This window comes from Carcharhinus amblyrhynchos, chromosome 26 (genome assembly GCF_965287045.1).
Source record: "Carcharhinus amblyrhynchos chromosome 26, sCarAmb.v2.hapA, whole genome shotgun sequence".
Taxonomy (NCBI): domain Eukaryota; kingdom Metazoa; phylum Chordata; class Chondrichthyes; order Carcharhiniformes; family Carcharhinidae; genus Carcharhinus; species Carcharhinus amblyrhynchos.
The window spans coordinates 29,439,855-29,460,719 of record NC_137349.1 but is presented as its reverse complement, the minus strand read 5'-3'; the positions used below and the strand labels follow the sequence as shown (position 1 = coordinate 29,460,719).

The 20,865-nt window shown below is 39.2% G+C and overlaps 1 protein-coding gene across 6 annotated transcripts in view; it reads right to left on the bottom strand.

Annotated features, from left to right (window-relative positions):
* Positions 1-3,426: 3,426 nt before the first annotated feature.
* LOC145358506 (phosphatidylinositol 4-phosphate 5-kinase type-1 gamma-like) overlaps positions 3,427-20,865 on the bottom strand; it is an 82,915-nt gene continuing 65,476 nt past the window's right edge. For 2 of the 6 annotated variants that reach the window (XM_080212622.1, XM_080212623.1), the window contains exons 14-18: positions 19,842-19,874; positions 17,649-17,771; positions 14,250-14,403; positions 12,671-12,745; positions 3,427-9,330 (exon numbers count right to left, since the gene is read on the bottom strand). In XM_080212622.1, the coding sequence (XP_080068748.1) occupies positions 9,193-9,330; positions 12,671-12,745; positions 14,250-14,403; positions 17,649-17,771; positions 19,842-19,874 (523 nt within the window). In that variant the 3' untranslated portion in view covers positions 3,427-9,192. The remainder of the gene's footprint in view (positions 9,331-12,670; positions 12,746-14,249; positions 14,404-17,648; positions 17,772-19,841; positions 19,875-20,865) is intronic. The other 4 variants (XM_080212625.1, XM_080212626.1, XM_080212627.1 and 1 more) reach the window with 4 other exon arrangements.

Below are 20,865 nucleotides of genomic sequence, written 5' to 3'. Positions count from 1 at the left end.
GGCAGGGAAAAGAAGGTCGATGAGTGCAGCTGCAATTAAAGCATAATTTCCATTTTAATTAGATTAAGTACAAAATGTTGTATGATTGAAGGGTACAGCTACTACTTTATCAGAGAAATGAACTTGCCAGAAAGAGGTCACAGATCAAGCTCCCCTGCAGAAGGACATTCAAACTATTTGCTCCATCCATCAGACTGTGCGCACGCACGTGTATGTGCGTGTAATATGCAGGTGGGGGGAAAACAATTCTATTGCTTAATTGCAGCCATCAATGGTTCAACCATAGATTGGCATAGATTTGGAGAGGGAAGTGGAAATGGATCGTCTTAACCTGGAGGAAGCTTATATTTGAGATGACCAGTATGGGGTTAGGGAACATGGAAATAGTCATAAAAATCAATTATGTTCAGTAGTTTTTAAAAATAGATTACTTCAAGAGGTACACTGATGGAAGAAGAAATGAGAAAAAGACTGCTCCAATCTACTAATTATTTCAGTAAAAGATTGAAGGACATCATTCATATGCATGTATCAAAATGGAAATCTCTCCTGCCACCCCTTAGGTATACATTACGGAGGCCCAATTTCTACTGCCTTAAGAGCTTTTGTAATGAATCAAAGAATTTTAAGTGTGGATAATTCCACATAAAACAGGTAGCTCACATTACACTGGATTTGTTTATATCCTGGTTCACAGCACATGGTTTAAATCAGAGCCCGGGCACCGACACATATTCATTTCACTTCTTCTGAAATCAAACACTCAACAGGTCTGATTACTGAACATCTGAAAAATTTAACAATATATTTAAATGTTGCATTAACACCAGTGAACAGACGGGCTGCATCAGCACATGTTCTTAAATCACTGCAAAAATACACTTTTCCCCCATTCCCAGCATCTGAACAAAGTGAAAGTGGACTGGGTCCACAATTACACCTAAGCCTCCACAATAAAGATTCTCCAAAATGCAGGGCATTAATAGTCAGAAGTTGATCACTTTCACAGCTGGAGAAAGCAACGATTTAGCACTCGAGATCCTCATATTTATAAGTGGAAGTTTATAGCAAAGTAAACCATATTTAAATTTTAAATCAATTTAGGGCACCAGAAGTTAAGTAACAAAAATTTAGTCAGGAAGAAACACATAGGGAAAAGAAACTTTCAAGATTTAAGTAATTGGTTTTAAAAATGTTTAAGGACTCTATGTGCAAACTAAAATTCAATCATTCTAATATTGCTCAGGGTGTGTTACGAATTATCAAACGCATACTCGCTAAAAGCCGATCATACCCGACTCACATACTACAACGATAACAATGATATTTTAATTGTTCATCCTTTGGTGAAATCAATGCTGTGAATCAGAGAGCAACTTTGGCAACTATGTACCATAATCAGCATTAAAATGAATGGAAGTAAATGCAACAGAATCAGCAGTACAGATTTTAAAAAATTGGGTGATTTGTAAGTAGCTGTTAAGTAGCAGCAGTTCAGGCAGCTGTTAAAAATCAAGAGGCTTTGTTGTTTTTGTTTAGAAAAAAAGACATGCATATATAATGATTTTCATGACCTCAGGATGTCCTGAAGCACTTTACAGTCAATCAAGCAGTTTTGAAGTCTAAACACTATTGTAGTGTTAGGCATCAGGATCTCCTATTTCCTCATTATACTCATACCTCAACTCTATTCAAACATATATAACATATACACTCTAAGCGACTATCAGAAGGATTTCCAAATGCAAGGTGAGCAACGGTTAGTATTGGATACAGTGAGAACCATACAGCTGACATAGTGATGAGGAATACAGTCAGGTTGGCTTTGTAAACATTTTGCAAGTTTACAACATGCAATTCACTCTAAATTAATTTAAGGTATCAGAAATTCAAGCGAAGTTGGGTTCTCCTCTGTACTGTTCTAACAATATACCTCTACCAATAACTTCACACCACCACCCCCCTCCCAATAAATTATTAGTGGGGCTTCCCATTGGCCATACTTGTGGATGGAACTCCTGATCTAACGGAACACTGAAGTATGATAGCAGGTACATAAAAAGTCCAAGAGATCCAATTAACTTTCTAAAGAAAAATAATGAAGCAACGCAGCATTTACATAGCCTCTTTCTATATATTCTGAAATGTCTTAACCTATAAAAGTAGATGTGCTGGAATTGTTCTCCTTAAAGCAGAAGAGATCCAAGAGTTCAAATTATGAGAAGTTTTATTAAGAGTAAAACTTATTCTTGAGGAAGGAGTGATTTCCATTCAGAGGTTGCCCAGTAACCAGAGAACACAGATTTAGGATAATTAGCAAAAGAAACAAGAGCAAGATGTTTTGTATAAAGAGTTATGATGACTGGGAATGTATTGCTAGAATGGGGATTGAAAGAAAATTCAATGACACTTCCCAAAAGGGAATTATATACATGTCTGAAAAGGAAATATTTTCAGGGATATGAGGAAAGAAGAGAGTTGAATTAATTAGACAATTCTTTCAAAGAAATGGCACAAGCATGACAGATCAAGTGGCCCATCTCTGTGCTATCAGATTCTGAGATTCAGATCCTCAGGGCGTACCATAGCACTTCTCAAATCATTTGCACTCATCAGGTTAAGGTTGCAAGAATACCAATTGTAAAGGGAACAATTTATACTGCACAAGAAGAAAGTGCTCATTGGTTGGCAAGTGGACACTGGTAGGTAGGCATCGCCATGGGGAATATATCAGGTAAAAGTTCCCTGCCAAGCTTTTGTTTAAATTCAAACCAGGCAGATTGGCTGGATTGTGAGTATACAGATGTAATGAGGAGGATCATTGAAGGACATCATTTCTGGTAATGGTTTATTCTATTTCATGCCTTGTGAGCAAATTAATTTATGTTTTAGTCAGCCTAAAATTGTATAGATATGCTGTCCAAACCTTCCATCTTTCAACAGGCAGATTTTTACCTAAATTCAAAGCAAGTTAACTCTGTGGGAATGAACCAGGGAATGGCTGTCCTCCAAGCTTTGCTTAGTTGAAAAAGGTGCAATGCATGAACATACTACTTCTGTTTGTAAAGGCAAGGCCCGTGTTTGAAATATACATAGCTTCTAATACACACAAGTAAGCCACACTGCAAGCCTGACTAAATCATAATCATCAGTTATCAGTATAACTCTTAGCACAATCAGGATTATTTAGCAAGTCCAATTACAGAATTGTATCTAATAACGGGCACTATGTTTTGAGTTTTATAAGCATGGGCTGATTGTTGTGAACAGCCGAAGGGACAAGCTGTTTGATGCAATCTGTCAGTCGGTTCATTCCACAGGGCTTGAATCTAAACAAAAGCCTGCCACTTGAAAAATGGAAAGTTTGGACAGCATGTCTATACAATTTCAGGCTGACTAAAACATAAATTAACTTGCTCACGAGGCACGAAAGAGAGTACACCATGACCACAGATAGTGCCCTTCAATGGCCCTTCTCATTACATCTGTATAGTTCCAGTTACTAGCCTCAGCTGCTTAGAAGTCCACTGAATAAGGGATGTTAAAATACACAAGTCTTTGAAGATGGAGTCAGAACTATCTACGGGTACCAAGAAATGTTAGGACTATAGAGAACAAACTGTTATATATTTGGCATCCGACTAACTGGAATTCTCTACCACCACATTGGGTAATGTTCCCTTAATACAAATCATCACCAACTTCACCACCAGACACAATTACGTTATCTGGAACCTGCACCTGTATACTGTATTTTTATACTTTTGTTAATGTATTGTTGAACATTAGAAGTAAAAAGAATACTGTTTTTTACTTCCTGAGTACTTGCATATTTGTTTATGCTACTACAAATATGGCGCTGTATTCCATTGGTAAATGGACGGAATGGTGGCACAGTGGAACAGAACTGCAGCCTCACAGCGCCAGTAATCTGGGTTCAATTCTGGCCTTGGGTGACTGTTGGAATCTGCATGGGCTTTCTCCAGGTGCTCCAACTGGTTTCCTCCCACAGTCCAAAGATGTGCAGATTTGGTGGATTGGCCATACTAAATTCACCCTTAGTGTCCAAAAATGTGTAGGTTAGGAGGAATAACGTGGTAAATGTGTGGGTTTACGGGGAAAGAGCCTGGTGATGGGATACTCTGTCGAAGAATCAGTGCAGACTTGATGGGCCAAATGTCTGCACTGTAGGGATTCTATGAACTCCTTGGTAAACATTTTTGATCAAGAGACATCACCCATTTCCTGTGCATGGCAGATAATAAGGATTTTACTCTATAAAGTTTAAATTCCTTATTTGGAATTTGTCCACTATTAAGGCAGAAAAACAGATAATTCCAAACCAAACTTCAAATAGAATGAACCAGTGAGTAAAAGATTTATGCAAAATTAGGACAAAATTGCCTGTGTATGAAGGGCCAAACTGCCAGGGCTAATGGGGCTGTATCCCTAAATTTATAGTTGGATGATGAAATTGGAGTGGAGGGTGAAAACTGTGAATTTCTGTTGTGATGGATGAGCTGGGAAGAGCAACTCACTTTGCTTAACTCTACCCATTTTGTAATCTGGATTAGGAATGTAAAATCCTTGACACAATTGCAAGAATCGAAAAGGTACATGCAAGGTTTGCTGAGAAGATTGATCTGGCAGCTCATTTCATAGCTACCTCAGTGCAATGTTTATAGTTGTTAGATAATTAATCATATATATTTTGGAATTTATCATACAATACACATTAAATTTTTAGATTGCAACTTATAAATTTCCTGACATTACAAAATTCAAAACATTAAGCTATTCATATATAACCTGCAATTCTGTACTGCAGGTCTAGAAGAGTATTATTTGTTAGGAATACACATGCACTTCAGAAAAATGTATGTGTCACAGAAGCAAAAAAAAGAGATGCTTGCCAAATATTGATGTTGAGATACATTGTCAGGACAACAAAGGAAACTTTATTCTGCCTCTAACCCATGCTGCTTCTGACCCTAGTGTTTGATCAAGTAATGTAGAGGAAGCTTTACTTTGCATCTAGCGTGTTGTAGCATGCCTGATTCTAATCCTGGGTGTTTGATTTGGAAAAAAAGTTCCATCCCATAGAATATTTCTCATCCTGATCAACAAACAAAATAAACACTAAAGTCATAAAAAGACATGCAGCTTTTATATATATGTACACAGTTTCTGATTGATTGCCAAAAATCACAATACTGCTCTGCTTTCTACACCCCTCTCCCATGAAAAATAAATAAAATGGCTGAGAACTGCATATATTCAACATCATTCAGGAAAATGCACTCCTGCCATGTGAGGCATATTTAGTTTTGCATTGTGCTTCCAAGTTTATAGCTACCAGTGTTTCGGTATAACTCAGATTTGTACTTATATTCACAAAAAATTTAAGTTGACTAACACTTGTGCAAAAATAATCTCAGCACAAAATGAACAGTTTGATTGCTCACACATGATTTACACAACTGGAATCACATTGCCAAAAGCCGCACAGACTTGGATAAACAAAAACATATACATTCACTGTGAGCTTGATCATGGCACTCTGCAATCGATTTGTGAGGACAAAATCTAATTGAACAGGCTTCGGCTGGACACAGACTACTGAGCAGTGATTTGTCTCTGACAAGTATCGACCACATAGAATCACATGATATGGTTGTTGTGCAAGGAGAGTTGGGCAGAAAGTTTGTTAACACTAACGAACAAGTTCACCTGCTGGCCCATCAGCCCCGCCCCCAAAGTGTCATAGATCCCATTCCCCCAACATGAACTCTGTTCCAGCTGTTTTCTTTGCCCAAGTTTCACATACTACATGTTGTAACACATAGGGCCCAGCCACGAGCAATGACGTCTTATTCGGATCCAATGGAGTGAGGCAACTTCTGACCAAAGTAAGTTGTTCTTCTGGGAGAACTTTCCTCTTCATTCTTCACAAGTGATCTGGGTAAGATTTACTGATGAAAAACAAAACAGAATGATGTCAGCGTGTATCCTTTTGTGCTCTTGGATGTTGGCTCTACAGGTGCTTACATACTTCTATTTCCCCACTTTAGTAGTTATTTGGCACAATGATGCCACAGGCCATGTAATTATGAATGACCAATATAAATGAGCTGACTGTCATAAGCTAGATATTTGCACATGCTTTTCAACAGTGATCACTGAACAGCAAAAAAAAAGGAAACCCTGACTGATCTTCCCCTTTCTCAGATAAAGGGTCAGCTGTAGCCTGTTTACCACAACCTATGTTGGGGTCAGCCAACTCAGCATGGGCAAAGGTTTGAATTTAGGGCTACCCTGATGTCATTATCTACTAAGGGAGGGGACTTGTACACCAATTTTGGTGCAGCTACATGAAGCACTTGAAATCAATGCAGTAATTTAAGTGCAAATACCTTCGTGACACATTAGCTGGAAATTTACTGGCACACCCACTCCGAGGCTCACAGAACAGCATTCTCCATTGGCCTCTGGCGGGGTGTTACAAGCCTCGGAAAGGTGAGGCGGTAAAATTCCGGCAATTGTCAATTGTGCTGGTTCAGGGCATGAATATTAATTATGAGGTCCTGCTCACTCCACAATTTTCTTTAAATATCTACAAGAAATCAGGATTGTTCTTGAGTATTGCTCCATGATCACATTATACAAAACCAGCACTGCCAGCAATGGCTTAATTAAGGCTAAAATTAATAAATATAAAGAATGTTTCTATTTACTTCTGCTGTAAACTAATTGGTATTATTTACAAAGTGGTTGAACAACTGGGAAGCTGATCACTTTCCACCTCATCCCCACTACAACATAAAACATACCCAAAGTGGCATAAGATGGATTACACTCCCTGCCCACTAAGCACATCAAGGTCAGGCACAGTATAGGTTAGGTGGATGCTAATACTTTCCAATAATGCTCCTCAGCCTTCAAAAAGTGGTCCCTCCTGCACTAGTGCAACATTTCCGCATCTCTAGTCAGCTAGTAATGAAAATGGGTGAATTTGGCAACTCATGTTAACCAGGGTCGAAACTACCCAAACTACATAACTCCTACACAGTCTGAGACAAGGGGACTTTTGTTCCCATCAGCTTGGGCTAGATCACATTCCAGAAACGTTCAACCCACAGTAACACTCAGCACCTTTCCCAAATCCCAGTGATAATGAACTGCTTTCAAAAGCCGATCACTTGGCTAAAGTACTTGATCATCTATTTCCACTGTATTTATGACCTGCTGACCTGTGTGGATTATAAGAGTATGGTAATTACGCTGCTACATTTAATAGATAAATGCTTTTAAAACAGTTGGATAATAGGTAGGGTAAGGTATCACAAATATCAATTCCTCTGCAAACATGTAGACATCAATATATCTAACTATAGGCCAACTCAAATTTAGTTTGCATCCTATTTTTCATGCTCTGCAAAGGCAATAGGGAAAAATTAGCCACCATAGCAGTTTGCAGGAAGTAAAAATTGATATATCGGTGGAAAACCCACCATTAAGCATATATCTACAAACAATATTATTTCACAAGCAACCAGTCTTAAAATAACTCAAATTGCCAGAATATTAGCATATTTATTTGGCCAAAGTTTAATACACAAGTTTGTTAGAATTTGTAAAAAAGGACAATTGCAGAAATATTGCAAGTCATTTTTTATAAATTTTTGTTAATTCTATTACCCTATTTGGTTCAATGAGATTACGAGTTCAAGTGAAACCTGGGAACTTGTCACAATATTGTTTTAGAGTGTATTAAATATAAATTTATAACTAAATCTTTAAACTACATCCAATATTTCACATAAGGCTACCAATCACTTGCTTTACTCATTATTACAATGCATGCACTAGGCAATTCAAAAGCTGCATGATCTCAAATTTTCTAGCACAAACATTCAAGTGGTCACAACATGGGAAAAAGGTCCAGTCATAAAACAGAGCACAAGTGAAAGAGTACAGCAAGTCCACTGTATGCTCTGGCTGCAAAATAGAGCTTTAAATTCTAAGGCTGGGAGAAAATGAATGTTTAAGAGCCTACATAGTTGTTAAGAACGTTGAGTTTTTTCTTCAGGAAAAAAGGAGATTTCAAGCTGCTCTAATTAGATCACAGACTTGTTTTAGTATGCAAAAGGAGGCCATTCAGCCCACTGTGAATGAACAATTCACGTAGTGCCATTCCCCCAACTTCTCCCTGTAATTGTGCACCATCTTCCTTTTCCAATAACAGTAACTGCATTTTGAATGCTTTGCTTGAACATGCCTCTCCAGACCTCAATCACATGCCAAGCGATAAAGACTTTTCTCAAATCATTTTTGCTTATTTACTATTTCATGGCATGTGGGTGTCACCAGCAAGGCCAACATTTGTTGCCCATCCCCAATTGCTCTTGAACAGAGTAGCTTGGTAGGCCATTTTGGAAGTCAGTGAAGAGTCCCCACATTACTGTGGATCTGGAGACCATTAAGGAGTGGGAAGGTGGCTGGTGGCACTCAATGCAAGGCTGAACTGATTCACAATTTTTTTGTGTATTACTTCTGGTCAGTTTCCTAGAGGACACTACAGGTGTGTACAGATGGGGACAACTCAAATACAGAAGCTTTGTTGAAAAACAGATTTTGATTTATTATAAAACTGGTCAATGACTCCAGTAATTAAGGTTCTAGTTTAAAAATACAGCAACAATTTGTTTGACCTTGCAACAAAAAAAAACATAGTGGTGTATTAATTATGAACTGCATCTTTTTGATTGAGAAATTCTGAGGCTATAGTAAGTTTCAGAAGATTACTCAAGTAGAAAGCCCTTTTGATTTAAAAATGATAAAAATTGAGATCACAAAGTCTTTGAACATTTTACCATACAATATCAACAGCATAGTAAAATACCATTATTAAAATACCTTCCAATGTCACCAAACCTAAAGCCATGCAACCCGTGTTAGTGCTGAGTTGAATGTTCATCGTAAACCAAATGTATATACTTCCTCTCTTTTGAAATAGACACTTGACAAACATTGACCAAGAGTACAAGGGTTATTTCACATATCACATGTTGTTCACTCCATAACTATCAGCTTATATACAGACAAAGGCAAAAGAAAAACAAATTAACAAACTGAATGCCATTTGCAGCTTATATTCGACTCAGTACTAATCCTACATATCACCACACCTGTTTAGGTACCTACTCTTAACATAAGAGTTTGAAGGAAACGGTACATTACACTTACAGTTTCACTTTCTCCATCAGAAACTGAACGTACGTGAGAGCCATAGTGAAGAGGAGAGTAAATCCACACCCTCTCTTCTGCACACTGAATAGCCGGAATCAAGAAGGCACAAGAAGAGAAATGAAGGAAAGCAACAAAAGAAAGAAAGAAGAAAGGCAGTAACAGGTGAAAAAACAGGTCATATGTTACATGTATATCCAGAGCATGAATACAGGAAGGCTAAAGGAAATATGTCAGCAGCACTGCTGATAGCAATGAAACCGTTTTGTGGTGCACTGGCTTCCATGCGTTATTATTCGTACAAAATGTTGAATTCTAGCAAGTGTACATTTATCTTTAAAAAATACTGTATTTTTTTCCGTACAGTAAGGTAACAACGTACAAAACAATTAACACCAAGTCCAGCTTATGTTCAGGTTGAAATTAATATTCTCTTTCCCATCAGGACACTAACAATTTACCAATCCTTTCACTCTAGCTTATTATCTTAACGGATAGCAACAGTCCTTCCTAGAAATTATTGCTTCAAAAGTAAATTATCTGCATAAAGGAATTTTGAACCACTATCATTGCAAATTGCAGACTGCTAAATCCTTTGCAATACAGTGTCACTTTCTCATATAGCAAGATGTATCGTTACTACATCTATAATTATTTAGAAAGGGGCAATAAATTCTTCTGGTTTTCTGTTGGCAGTCAGTCAGCTGATCTCAGCCATGCTGGTTGAGGAATTACAATGGTCCACATGTACTTAGACTGGGATAGATGGAGAATAGCATACATCTGATTCTCATCACTAGGTGGGAAAGGTGGGAAGATGAAGTGAGGTGACTGAGTACATGAACGAGGAGTGGAAAGTGTATCTCCAAGCGTGCCTGTCTTGCGTACGCGCGCACACACACACACCCCCCCCCCCTATGAAAGAGCAGAATTGGACACTGTGGTCTAAGAGTCTGTTGAACCACTGTGGTCAAATTCGCTGCTGTTAGTTAGTGTCAACACTCACATAGCTGGAAGTTTGCTCCGATAGCACGATGCCCTGGAAAGGGGCTATCAACATCTTCAGAGGTGAAGGGACTAGAACAGGTGAGAATTTTCTAAAAATTAAATAAATGGCTGTACACTTCACTTGAAGCTTGCACATCCTTCATAGTCCTTTATCAATTTTGCTGCCTGGGGAGGCATTTACTTTTATTCAGCCGAGCAATTATTAACGCATAAGAGAAATTGCAACAAGGCTTTTCTCAAATATTGTACTTAACATTTTGATAGAATTCATTGCTGTTGCTGGTTATGAAATATTTGAAGAAATTCAAATAAAACAAAAAACACTCAAGTGGAAGTTGTGTAACAGTCCCTTCCTGAATATAAACGAATGAGAATTGGCACAGGCTTTAATCACAATCTATTTAAACTCCACTGAGATTAACCAATTTTAGCATATTTAGGATTTAGCACCAAATATTAAGGCAAGTAGAAAATGGGTGCAAGAGCCTAAAGCTTCTATAATGCTGCCCATGGAACTGGGCAGATGCAGCATAGGTTAAAGCTCCCTCTACATTGTGCTTCAACCCCAATCTCAGCAAACCATCTACACCAAGTACAACATTGCCCTCTTCCAATAACAGCACCCTGCAAGATAACCAATGTAGTGCCAAAATAAATTTTTCCCCTATTTGGCTCAAGGACACGAGCAACTAAGTTGAGGTTGGACAAACTCATCTGAGGATGAATATGGTGAGGAGAAAGGGAAATTTTAATTCCAAACATACCGGGTTTCAAACCACATTGCAAAGACACTTCACTGAGGGCATCAACAATTATGTTTAAATATTTTAAATGGATGATAGAGGCATTATAGACTAGACGAAAGAGAGAAACCAAGGCTATTCTTACGGCATTTTTGTCAAAACTTTGTTGAATTGCTGGTACTCTCGGTTTAATGGTAACGTAGCATAGCATAGAATCCCTACAGTGCAGGAGGCAGCTATTTGGCTGATCAAGTCTGCACTGACCACTATCCGACCCAGATCCTATTCCCATCACCACATGCATTTACCCTATCTAGTCCCCCTGACACCGAGGGAGAATTTAGCATAGCCAATCCATCTAACCCACACATCTTTCGACTATGGGAGGAAACCCACACAGACACAGGGAAAATGTGCAAACTCCACACAGACAGTGACCTAAACTGGGAATCAAACCTGTATCCCTGGCGCTGTGAGGCAGCAATGCTAACCACTGTGCCACCGTGCTGCCCTAGTCACTGTGGAAAGAACTTATCAAATATATTGCTCTTCACTTGTAACCTCTTAAAGGGGCTAATTAATCTTTTTAAGCAATATATTGGATAGTAATCGAGGCCAAAACGCTGTCCAATTTCAACAAGAAACTAGGTATAGCTCTTGGGGCTAAAAGAATCAAGGGAAATGGGGGTGAGACAGAGAGAGACAGAGAGAGACAGAGAGAGACAGAGAGAGACAGAGAGAGACAGAGAGAGACAGAGAGAGACAGAGAGAGACAGAGAGAGACAGAGAGAGACAGAGAGAGACAGAGAGAGACAGAGAGAGACAGAGAGAGACAGAGAGAGACAGAGAGAGACAGAGAGAGACAGAGAGAGACAGAGAGGTTCACTTAAGGGCTTCCTACCCATGATATTTTATTAGTGATGGGTGGGCCCTCCACCATGTGGAGAGGCTGTTTGTTAAACACTGCTAACCTGCCTGTGGGTTGGGGAAGTGGGAGAGAAATACCTGCCCCATCAGGACAGCTTTCTCTCACCAACCGCACCCCATTCTCTTCCCTTTCCAAGGACCTGCCTGACTGGCCCTGGTGATCCCGATCCAACATCCATGCTGCCTCTCTAGGATGGGTTCAGTGCCAGCAGTTGCTTCCACCCCCAATGTTATTGCTGAAACCCAAGAGCTGCCAGCCCTCTGGAGGCAGGATCTCATATCTCAAAGGGACAGGAGCTCCCTAAATGCTACAGAATCTCGAAGTGCCAAACTGGTAGTTGCTCCTAGCTTTTGGGTCTGCCATTATCCTAACAAAATCTAGTCAAGTGTGGAATATCCTATAAGACATTGTACAAACATGAACTTTTGGGAAAATCTCTCTTTCCTGTTTACTTCCAGTTGCCAAGTAGCTAATCTAACTCTATTGACACATCAACTGTGGTGTTGGTGAAGCCGAACCTTTTTCTACAATGGAAATGCCAAGTTTCTACACTGATTTAGCACTGTTTTACATTTCCACCACTGACTTTAATGGTCTGAAAAGTAGTTTCAAACTTTTATAAAGATGATATGATAAACAATGTTAAAACAAAAAAGTCAGGAACACAAATGCCGAGCATAAAATAGAGGTGACAGTAGATCAACTCGACAACACTCAGGAGTACTTTTAAATACAACCAACTTACACTCTCATCAGAAATTGAAGTGGTTCGGGAACAAGTGCGTCGTGGAGAGTAAATCCAGTACTTTCCATCCGTAAACTGGATGGTGTGAGAAAAACACAAACAGGAAAGGAGAAAGCAAGGATGGAAAGAATTAAGACAATGTAAATGAGGGAAACAAAGAAAAGAATGAAAAAAATGTAACATGATAATGTCAACAAAAGGTAAAGCAAAAGTTATAGTAAAATGTCCTAGATACCTAATAATAACACTAACCTTCACAAAACTTTTTTTATTATTTGAAAGCCTGAAAGGGGGTGGGTGGGAGGACAACGAACTATGGCATTCAGGAAAAAAAATCAGTGTTGGGTTCACTCGAGTGGCACTCCATTCTACGTTTTCTCAAAAAATTGGTTGCCAGTTTGGCCTAATTGAGCACACAAGCTTATTTCACACTTAGACGGAAACAAGATTAAAGGAGGAATCAAAGCCTATAGGAGTTTGAGGGTAGTGCAAACACTGGATCATGTCCTTTGACAAATGGTCAGGGTGAAGGGAAAAGATAGAAAGAATTAATTTGTCATCAACTATGACTCCTGCAAAGAGTTACAACAGAGCATTCACACAAGGAACAAAGATTTTTTGATGTATCCCATGGTAATTAATGGTTTTACACAAACAATTAGTCTCTCAATTGGGTGGCCTAAGAACTAGAATTTTTGTGAAGACATTAGTAGAAAAATATCCTAGTACTGAGTCATATGTCTATCTTTCCAAGTCCCTTTAACAAGTTAAATTCGCCAGTCAATCAAAAGTACCGTTGCACTCTGCACACATCTGCCTAGCTCTGATGTCAGATTACTAAGTCTATCGTAGGTTTTCGCTGTTTAAAATTTCAGTCAGACATATCATTTTGGAACCATTTCTAAGGTCAGTTGGTCATCAAACAACACCCAGGCTGCAGCCTCCACTTGGTGGACAACAGATACCATGACTACCCATCAAATTAGAGCCTATTAGGGGACTATGTTGCTAGATTAGCTGTGATAGGAATAAATAATGTGAAAGATGAAGACCTTAAATAAAAGTTAATGTAATTTCACAGCTCATACTCCATAATAGCTGACACTCAAAAGGCAGGCAGTTTTGCCTTAGAACATTTGTAATCTTTCAAATCCATTTTAATTTTGTACAGCCCATCCAATTCCAAATGATTCCAAAACACACTGCTGTTGGAGTGAAGATGATAAATTGAGATAGATCTGACAAAACTCTCATGCAAGGTGCAGCTTAAGAAAATGACTCATTCAAATACAGTTGATGTCATCGCAATTACAAGAAGCTAGGACGAACCAGCTCCTAGACTGATGGCTCCCTGGAGGTATCTCCCACATCAGGACATTGCTGGCATTGGTCATTTCCTGAATTATACTTCTGTTTTTACATTAATATATTCAAAAATGAAGGCAGAAATACAACTGCACCCTTTATGAACAAATACAACAGAGGGCTGCTCAACATGTTCCATAAAAATTGACTGAAGATGTTTCCCCTACTTAAAAATCAAAAATATTTCAGCAAGCTGAAAGGTTGTTATACTCACAAAATATATGTCTGTTACAGGAACCTCCTCCTCCTCCTCCTCCTCATCTTCTGCCTCTTCAGAGGCATGGCTAGCTGCTTCAGAGATCTGGCTCACAGTGTCTGCTTCCAGTGTAACAGTAGAACTTGTACGTGCTGATGCTGAAGGAACTTCCCTATCAAAAACACAAAGACCCTCACTTAAGGTTCAGAAGAGACCCACTGTGGACACACATACATGCAATTACACGCTTGACAAAATGTGATCATCTGCAAAACTTACTGAGGAACAAAAATAGTGAACAGTATTGGGTCTAAATTCAATCCCTGGAGATTGCAAGTGAGCTTGAAGCATCAGTTTGGTTGTATATTGTGTGGGGTACATGCGTGATATCAAGAACAATGAATTATTAGTGTTAGAAAGCTGCAGGCAGAGTGCCAATGTGTACTGGAATACACTAGGGGTACAGACAATAGATACATATTGTCATATTGTGGATGGCACAGTGGTTAGCACTGCTGCCTCTCAGTACCTGGGTTAGATTCCCAGCTTGGGTTACTGTCTGTGCGGGAAATGAATGTTCTCCCTATGTCTATTTGGGTTTCTTCCGGGTGCCCCAATTTCCTCCCACAGTGTGAAAGACGTGCTGGTTAGAAGCATTGGCCACACGAGATCCTCCCTTTATGTGCCCGAACAGGTGCCGTAGTGTGGTGACTAGGGGATTTTCACAGTAACTTTTTTGCAGTGTTAATGTAAGCCTACTTGTGACACTAACAAAATAAACCTTAAATAAACTATTCGGGGCACAATACTTGGGTCAGCATTCTAAAGCACATTTATGTATAGCACTGGTGCAGTATGCTACCTCATGTACAACAGGTATAATATACAAGATATGTACAGTTATATTGTGTAGCTTCTTGGTTGCACTACAACAGGAAAACTGATTTTCCAAAATTGAGCTCTTTGGTCAAAGTGGTGTGTTCAAATTTCTGAAATGCTATCACGCTCAGTCAACTTTAGATAAATTTTCATATTCTACTTATTTCTAAAAGCTTTACCATGGTACTGTTCTTAAAAACTGGACAGGATTGCATTTATTCAGTTAAACTTTGCATTACATAAACATATCACGTTTGAATAGTGAAAAAGATATATTTATTAACATGAGCTAGATTTATATGTGCCCAGAAATGGTCTCATGGTTTACCCTTTATACGTAGGTTAGGTGGATTAACCACGTTAACAGAGAGGTTACAGCAATAGAGCGGAGGAAGGGCCTGAGTAGATACTCTATCAGAGAGTCGATGCAGACTCAATGGGCTGAATGGCCCCCTTTTGCACTGGAGGGCTTCTGTGATTCTAAAATAAATAAATCCAAAGTACAAGTACAAACCTTGTGACTTTGAAATGAACGAATTGTCACAAAACCCCCAGCTGGTTCTTTAATAATCTTTAGGTAAACAGTCTACTGTCCTTACTGTATGTGACTCCAGCCACACAGCAATGTGGTTGACTCTTAACTATGTAGTGAAATAGCCTGGCAAACCACTCACTTGTATCAAATCCCTACAAGTACATCATATCGAAGAAAAAATTGGATGATCACTCAGCATCCCCTAATCTTTTGGGCACAGAAGGCATACTCGCATTAGTCAACGTTGCAAAGTCCTCAACCCTGACTTCTGTGGCCTTGTGCCAAAATTGGGAGAGTTTTTTTTATAACTTAGTAAACTGTCGGGCATAGTCACTCTCTCAGAATCAACGTCCCAGAAACCTCTATCACCATCCCTAGGCATGTCCTTTCCCACTGGCAGGCCAGACCCAACCAAGATGACAGTAGATTGATATACAGTCTGGAGGGAGCGTCCTTGGGAGTCCTCAATATTGACTCCAGAACATTGAAATCTTATGGCATCAGTTCAAACATGACCAAGTAAGCCACTTGCTGATTACCACCTACTCTCCTCCTTCAGTTGCTGGAACCAGAATTTGGTTTTGGAGAAGGCAAAGAATGGATTTGGGTTTGCCCAGTCCATTAGAAATGTAGTATGTTTGGAAGAAAATACTGAAGCTAACAGGACACAGAATGCACTCTGTATGGAGCGTTACGCGTCCGTGGAGTGGCTTCACTATTGACTGTGTTGGCTATCCAAAAGATCTGCCAAAATGGACCTGCAGCAAACGGTTAGACAACAAACAAGAGGAAAAAACAAACCATATCTGACCTCTTCCTCACCAATAAATTCATAATAGCAGTGGTAGAAGTGACCATAACACTGCACAGGCTTTATGGAGTTGAACACTGATAAAAGTGACCACTGCACCGGCCTTATAGAGATGAAGGCTAGTCTTCACATTGAAGATACTCAAATATTCTATACTAACACCGTGCTAAATGGAATAGATTCAGAACAGATCTAGCAGCTCAAAACTGGACATTCACGAGGTGCCGCGCCATTAGCAGCAACAAAATTGTATTCTACGGAATCTAACTTCATGGCCCAGCATTTCCCTTGCTCTACCATTACCATCAAGCCAGGGGGTTAACCCTGGTTCAATGAGGAATCGAGACATGCTTAGAACAGTACCACTTATTAAAACAGAGATGCCAACTTGAAGTTACAACACAAGAAGAAACAGAAGTAGACCGTGATCTGTCAAGCCTGATTCTCCATTCAATAATGGTTAATCCTGGGTTTCAGCATCATTTCCCCAGGCAGCTTCCCATATTCCTTCATTCTGAGACACCAAAAATGTCTAGACTGCAGTGGTTCAAGGTTTGGTCCTCTTCTCAAGGGCAATAAATATTAGTCTTGCCAGTTCTGCCACTTCCCATGAGCAATTAAAGCAATTTATTTTTGAACGTACTGTCTTAGAAAAGCTTTGCTCCAACCAATCTCTTATTCACATTTTTTTTTAAAAGACTGAGGAAAAAACAGCTCAAGAACATGCAAAGATAAAAGGTAATTCAGCCTTAGGTATTTGAAGATCTGAGTGTGCCTCAATAGTTTGTATTTATGCGAGGGGACAAGGCTATAGCCTGAGCAATTTTGAGACATTTCATTGTTTCATGGTGGAGCAGATGAACTGTCCTGACCTAAATTCAGTAAATGATAGCCTGATTTTTGCATTGACCAATATTTATATACCCTTTTAACAAACATTTTTGACCAACTTAGTCCTTGTTCCAATCCCCATTAAAAATAAATCCATATTCCCTTTCTAACTCAGCATGAAATAAGCACATTCATAAATTTAGTTTTCAAAAGATGTTTATCTGGTTCCTTAATGAGGGTGTCAATGAGTTAGGATATTAGCTATTGCAGGGAAATGTTCAATATTTGAGATTTGAAATTAATGTGAATGTTATACATAACAATTATGACCCTAGGAAATGTCCAGTTAACACACACTAACGTTTTATCCTCCTCCTCTTCTGTTGCTTCTTCCTCAGCTGCAGTTTCAGCCTCGATGCTGGACTTCGCTTCCAGCTCAACAGTAACCTGCTGCAAGTCAGCTTCAGTGACTAATTCATCAGACCTAGAAGCAGACAGTATATTTAGATATAAAGAAGTGGTAACTTCAAAATACTGGAGGTAAGAAAACTGACAAGTACCTGATAAAATCTACAAGGTGAATAATATCAAAAGGAAAGAAATCTTTTTAACTATAGAACACAGCTAACATCAAAAATACAAATTGCAGACATATATTCCTGAAAATAGTAGCCATTTTCCACCTCTGCTGAACCAGAAGCCTGTTTCCCAGATGCGACCACCCTAACCAAAGTGTGGTAATTATTCTGCTGGATTTAGCTCAGTTATTTAATATTGGATGCTGTCTGGAAAAAAAGGGGGTGTCTGAGTTCAAGTAATACAAATAATTTGGGGTGATGGGCTGGTTTCATGTAAAATTGTGTGCATTGTCATTGTACACAAGTGTCTTACTGTATTATAGTCCTTCTTGTCAAGTGTTTTTGTTTTTCTTTAAAGTGAATATTTTTTATTAATTGTTCATACAACGACCAGACTGCTCCTCACTGGACCGAACATCATTCCTCACATTATACCAAAAAACATATACACCACTAAGAATGAGTGTTCCAAGTTACCCATCTGGATTTTGGGACATCCTCTCATGCAACATCAGCACGGTTCATAACAGGTGCCTCTCCACAACATTTTTCCCTTGATCATTCTTGCAACACTATATTTTAGATCACAGTAAAGCAGCATTTATAGCAACAAGACAAAAGTATTACAGGTGTTAGAAATCTGAAATAAAAACAAAATGCTGAAAGTGCTCAGTAAGTTGTGTAGCATCAGAGACGAGGAGGAGGAGGAGGAGGAGGAGGAGGAGGAGGAGGAGGAGGAGGAGGAGGAGGAGGAGGAGGAGTGAAATCTTAAGTCTTGAAGCCATCCTAAAAAGGCGTGACTGACTGCATTATTCACATTAAATTTGCTGACCCCTGGGAGACACTATCCAATAAGATGTGCTGTTTAGTTCATAATCAAGCAGAAGTTATGAAAGCAAATACAAGTTAGATGTTGGGTGGCACCTCATTTCATAGAAAATCCTCTGGAATAATTGCTAGTAGAGTGAATATGGGTTCAGTGAAAAACACATTTAAAATGAGTAGGATGAGTTCCTGGGAATAACCAATGTATCCATATAGTGAAGTAGATGGGTCATCAAGCTTGGCTGCCTTTGAAGCAGGTGGAGGTGAGGGAATGAAGTTAGTTTTTTCCTACTCCTACTTCTTCTAGAAGACTGTAAAGAAGAAATGGAGAATTTGAGTAGAAGGTGGAAAACACCATAGAAGAATGGGATGGATTCAAAAACTGGTTTTTTAACCTATCCTTTCTCATTTGTCCACAGGAACAAAGCTACTGGCTCACAGCTGAAACTGATCATAAAACCAGCAAATATGCTCTGGCTTGCCGCTCCCACTAATGAAACTGTGATTCAGATGTTCGTAACAATGCTGAGGTCATCTGGCCATGCTATATTCAACTATTCAACACCAGCCTTGGCCATGCAATCCTCAGTTATACAACTCCAATATATGTCCTCTGGTTACCATCACTTCAATGGCAGGAGAATCAGTAACAAGAGGACACAGACTTAAGATGATTGGCAAAAAAACTAGAGACAGCTTGAGGATTTACTTTGTTCAGATGCTGTGAGATCTGGAATGCACTACTTGAATAGAGGTGGAAGCTGATTCAAGAGTAATATACAGAGTGAAATACCTACAAGTCTATGGGGAAAGAGTTGTGGAGTAGGAGTAATTAGTTTACACTTTGAAACAGCTGGCACATGCAGGGTGGGCCAAATGATCTCCTTTGGTGCTGCATAATTTACTGACATTATCCGAGCTAAGCCATGCACCACAGAACTATACAATAGCCACACTCGCTATACTACACACAATGTTTGTGCTATACCCAACACTGAAGCAATTCCACGCTGTGCCCAATTTGACAATATTTAACTGGGTAATGGTAATACCTCGCTATACCATATCCAGCCATATGTTTCACTCACCAGCACAAAACTCAGTTTACAAGACAAAATTAAGAAAAGAGTAAGAGCAAGTCTGGTTCTCACCCAACATCCTGTGCTGATGAAAGTGTAGTTTTCCTAAACAGATACAGAACAAATGGAACAAACAAACAACAATGGAGATTAGTGTGCCACGAACATTAAAAAATTAGTATTTGTCAAAGTAAGAGGGCGAGGCCTAGGCCTCAACTTAAATACGTAAGAGTTTGGGGAGATCCATTCGCATACATGCGAAACAATCAAGTCGTGACTCAGCTGGTAGAACTCTCATCTGAGTCATAAGGTTGTGACCTTAAGTCCCACTCCAGGGCTTAAACACTGAAATCAAGGCCGACGCTCAATGTCGTACTGAGGGAGTAGTGCATTGTTGGGAATGCTGTCTTTTGTATGACACATTAAACTGAGGCCCCTCTGCCTACATGTATGCATGAAAAAGGACCATTGGCACTACTTCAAAGAGCAGGGCAGTCAGCCCCAGTGTTTTGTTCAAAATATATTCCTCAAACATCACCACAAAAACTGAGTCATATTACAGTTTGTGGCAGCTTAATGGCTGCTACGTTACAAGGATCGCACTTCAAAATTACTTAATCCTGTGGTCATGAAAAGAACATACAAATGCAAGTCCTTTATTTTATAATATTACATTGTTATATGAAATAACAGCTAGTTTGGCAGCATCTGTGGAGAGACACACAAAGTTAATATTTTGAGTCCAATATGATTCTTCAGAGCTGGAGAGTGTTAGGGATGTAATGGGTTTATGCAATTGAAAAAGGGGCAGGTGGATCAAGAGGTCAGGGATAGGTTTGAAAGCAGGGGAGATTAAAGGACAAAGATATCATAAAACCAGGGCAAAGGCATTAGTAATGATCATATTAAAACCACAAAGCACTGATCCAGAGTAGGTGCTAATAGGAGAATAAGGGTCCGAAAGCAAAGTAGCAGAACATGCTAACAGCAGAATAAATACCAGCACTGTCAAAACACAAATGATAATAGGGTTTAGGCAGGCACTTGATCTCCTTTGGTGCTGCATAATTCAAAAAGATTCAAAAAAGAGTGGTCG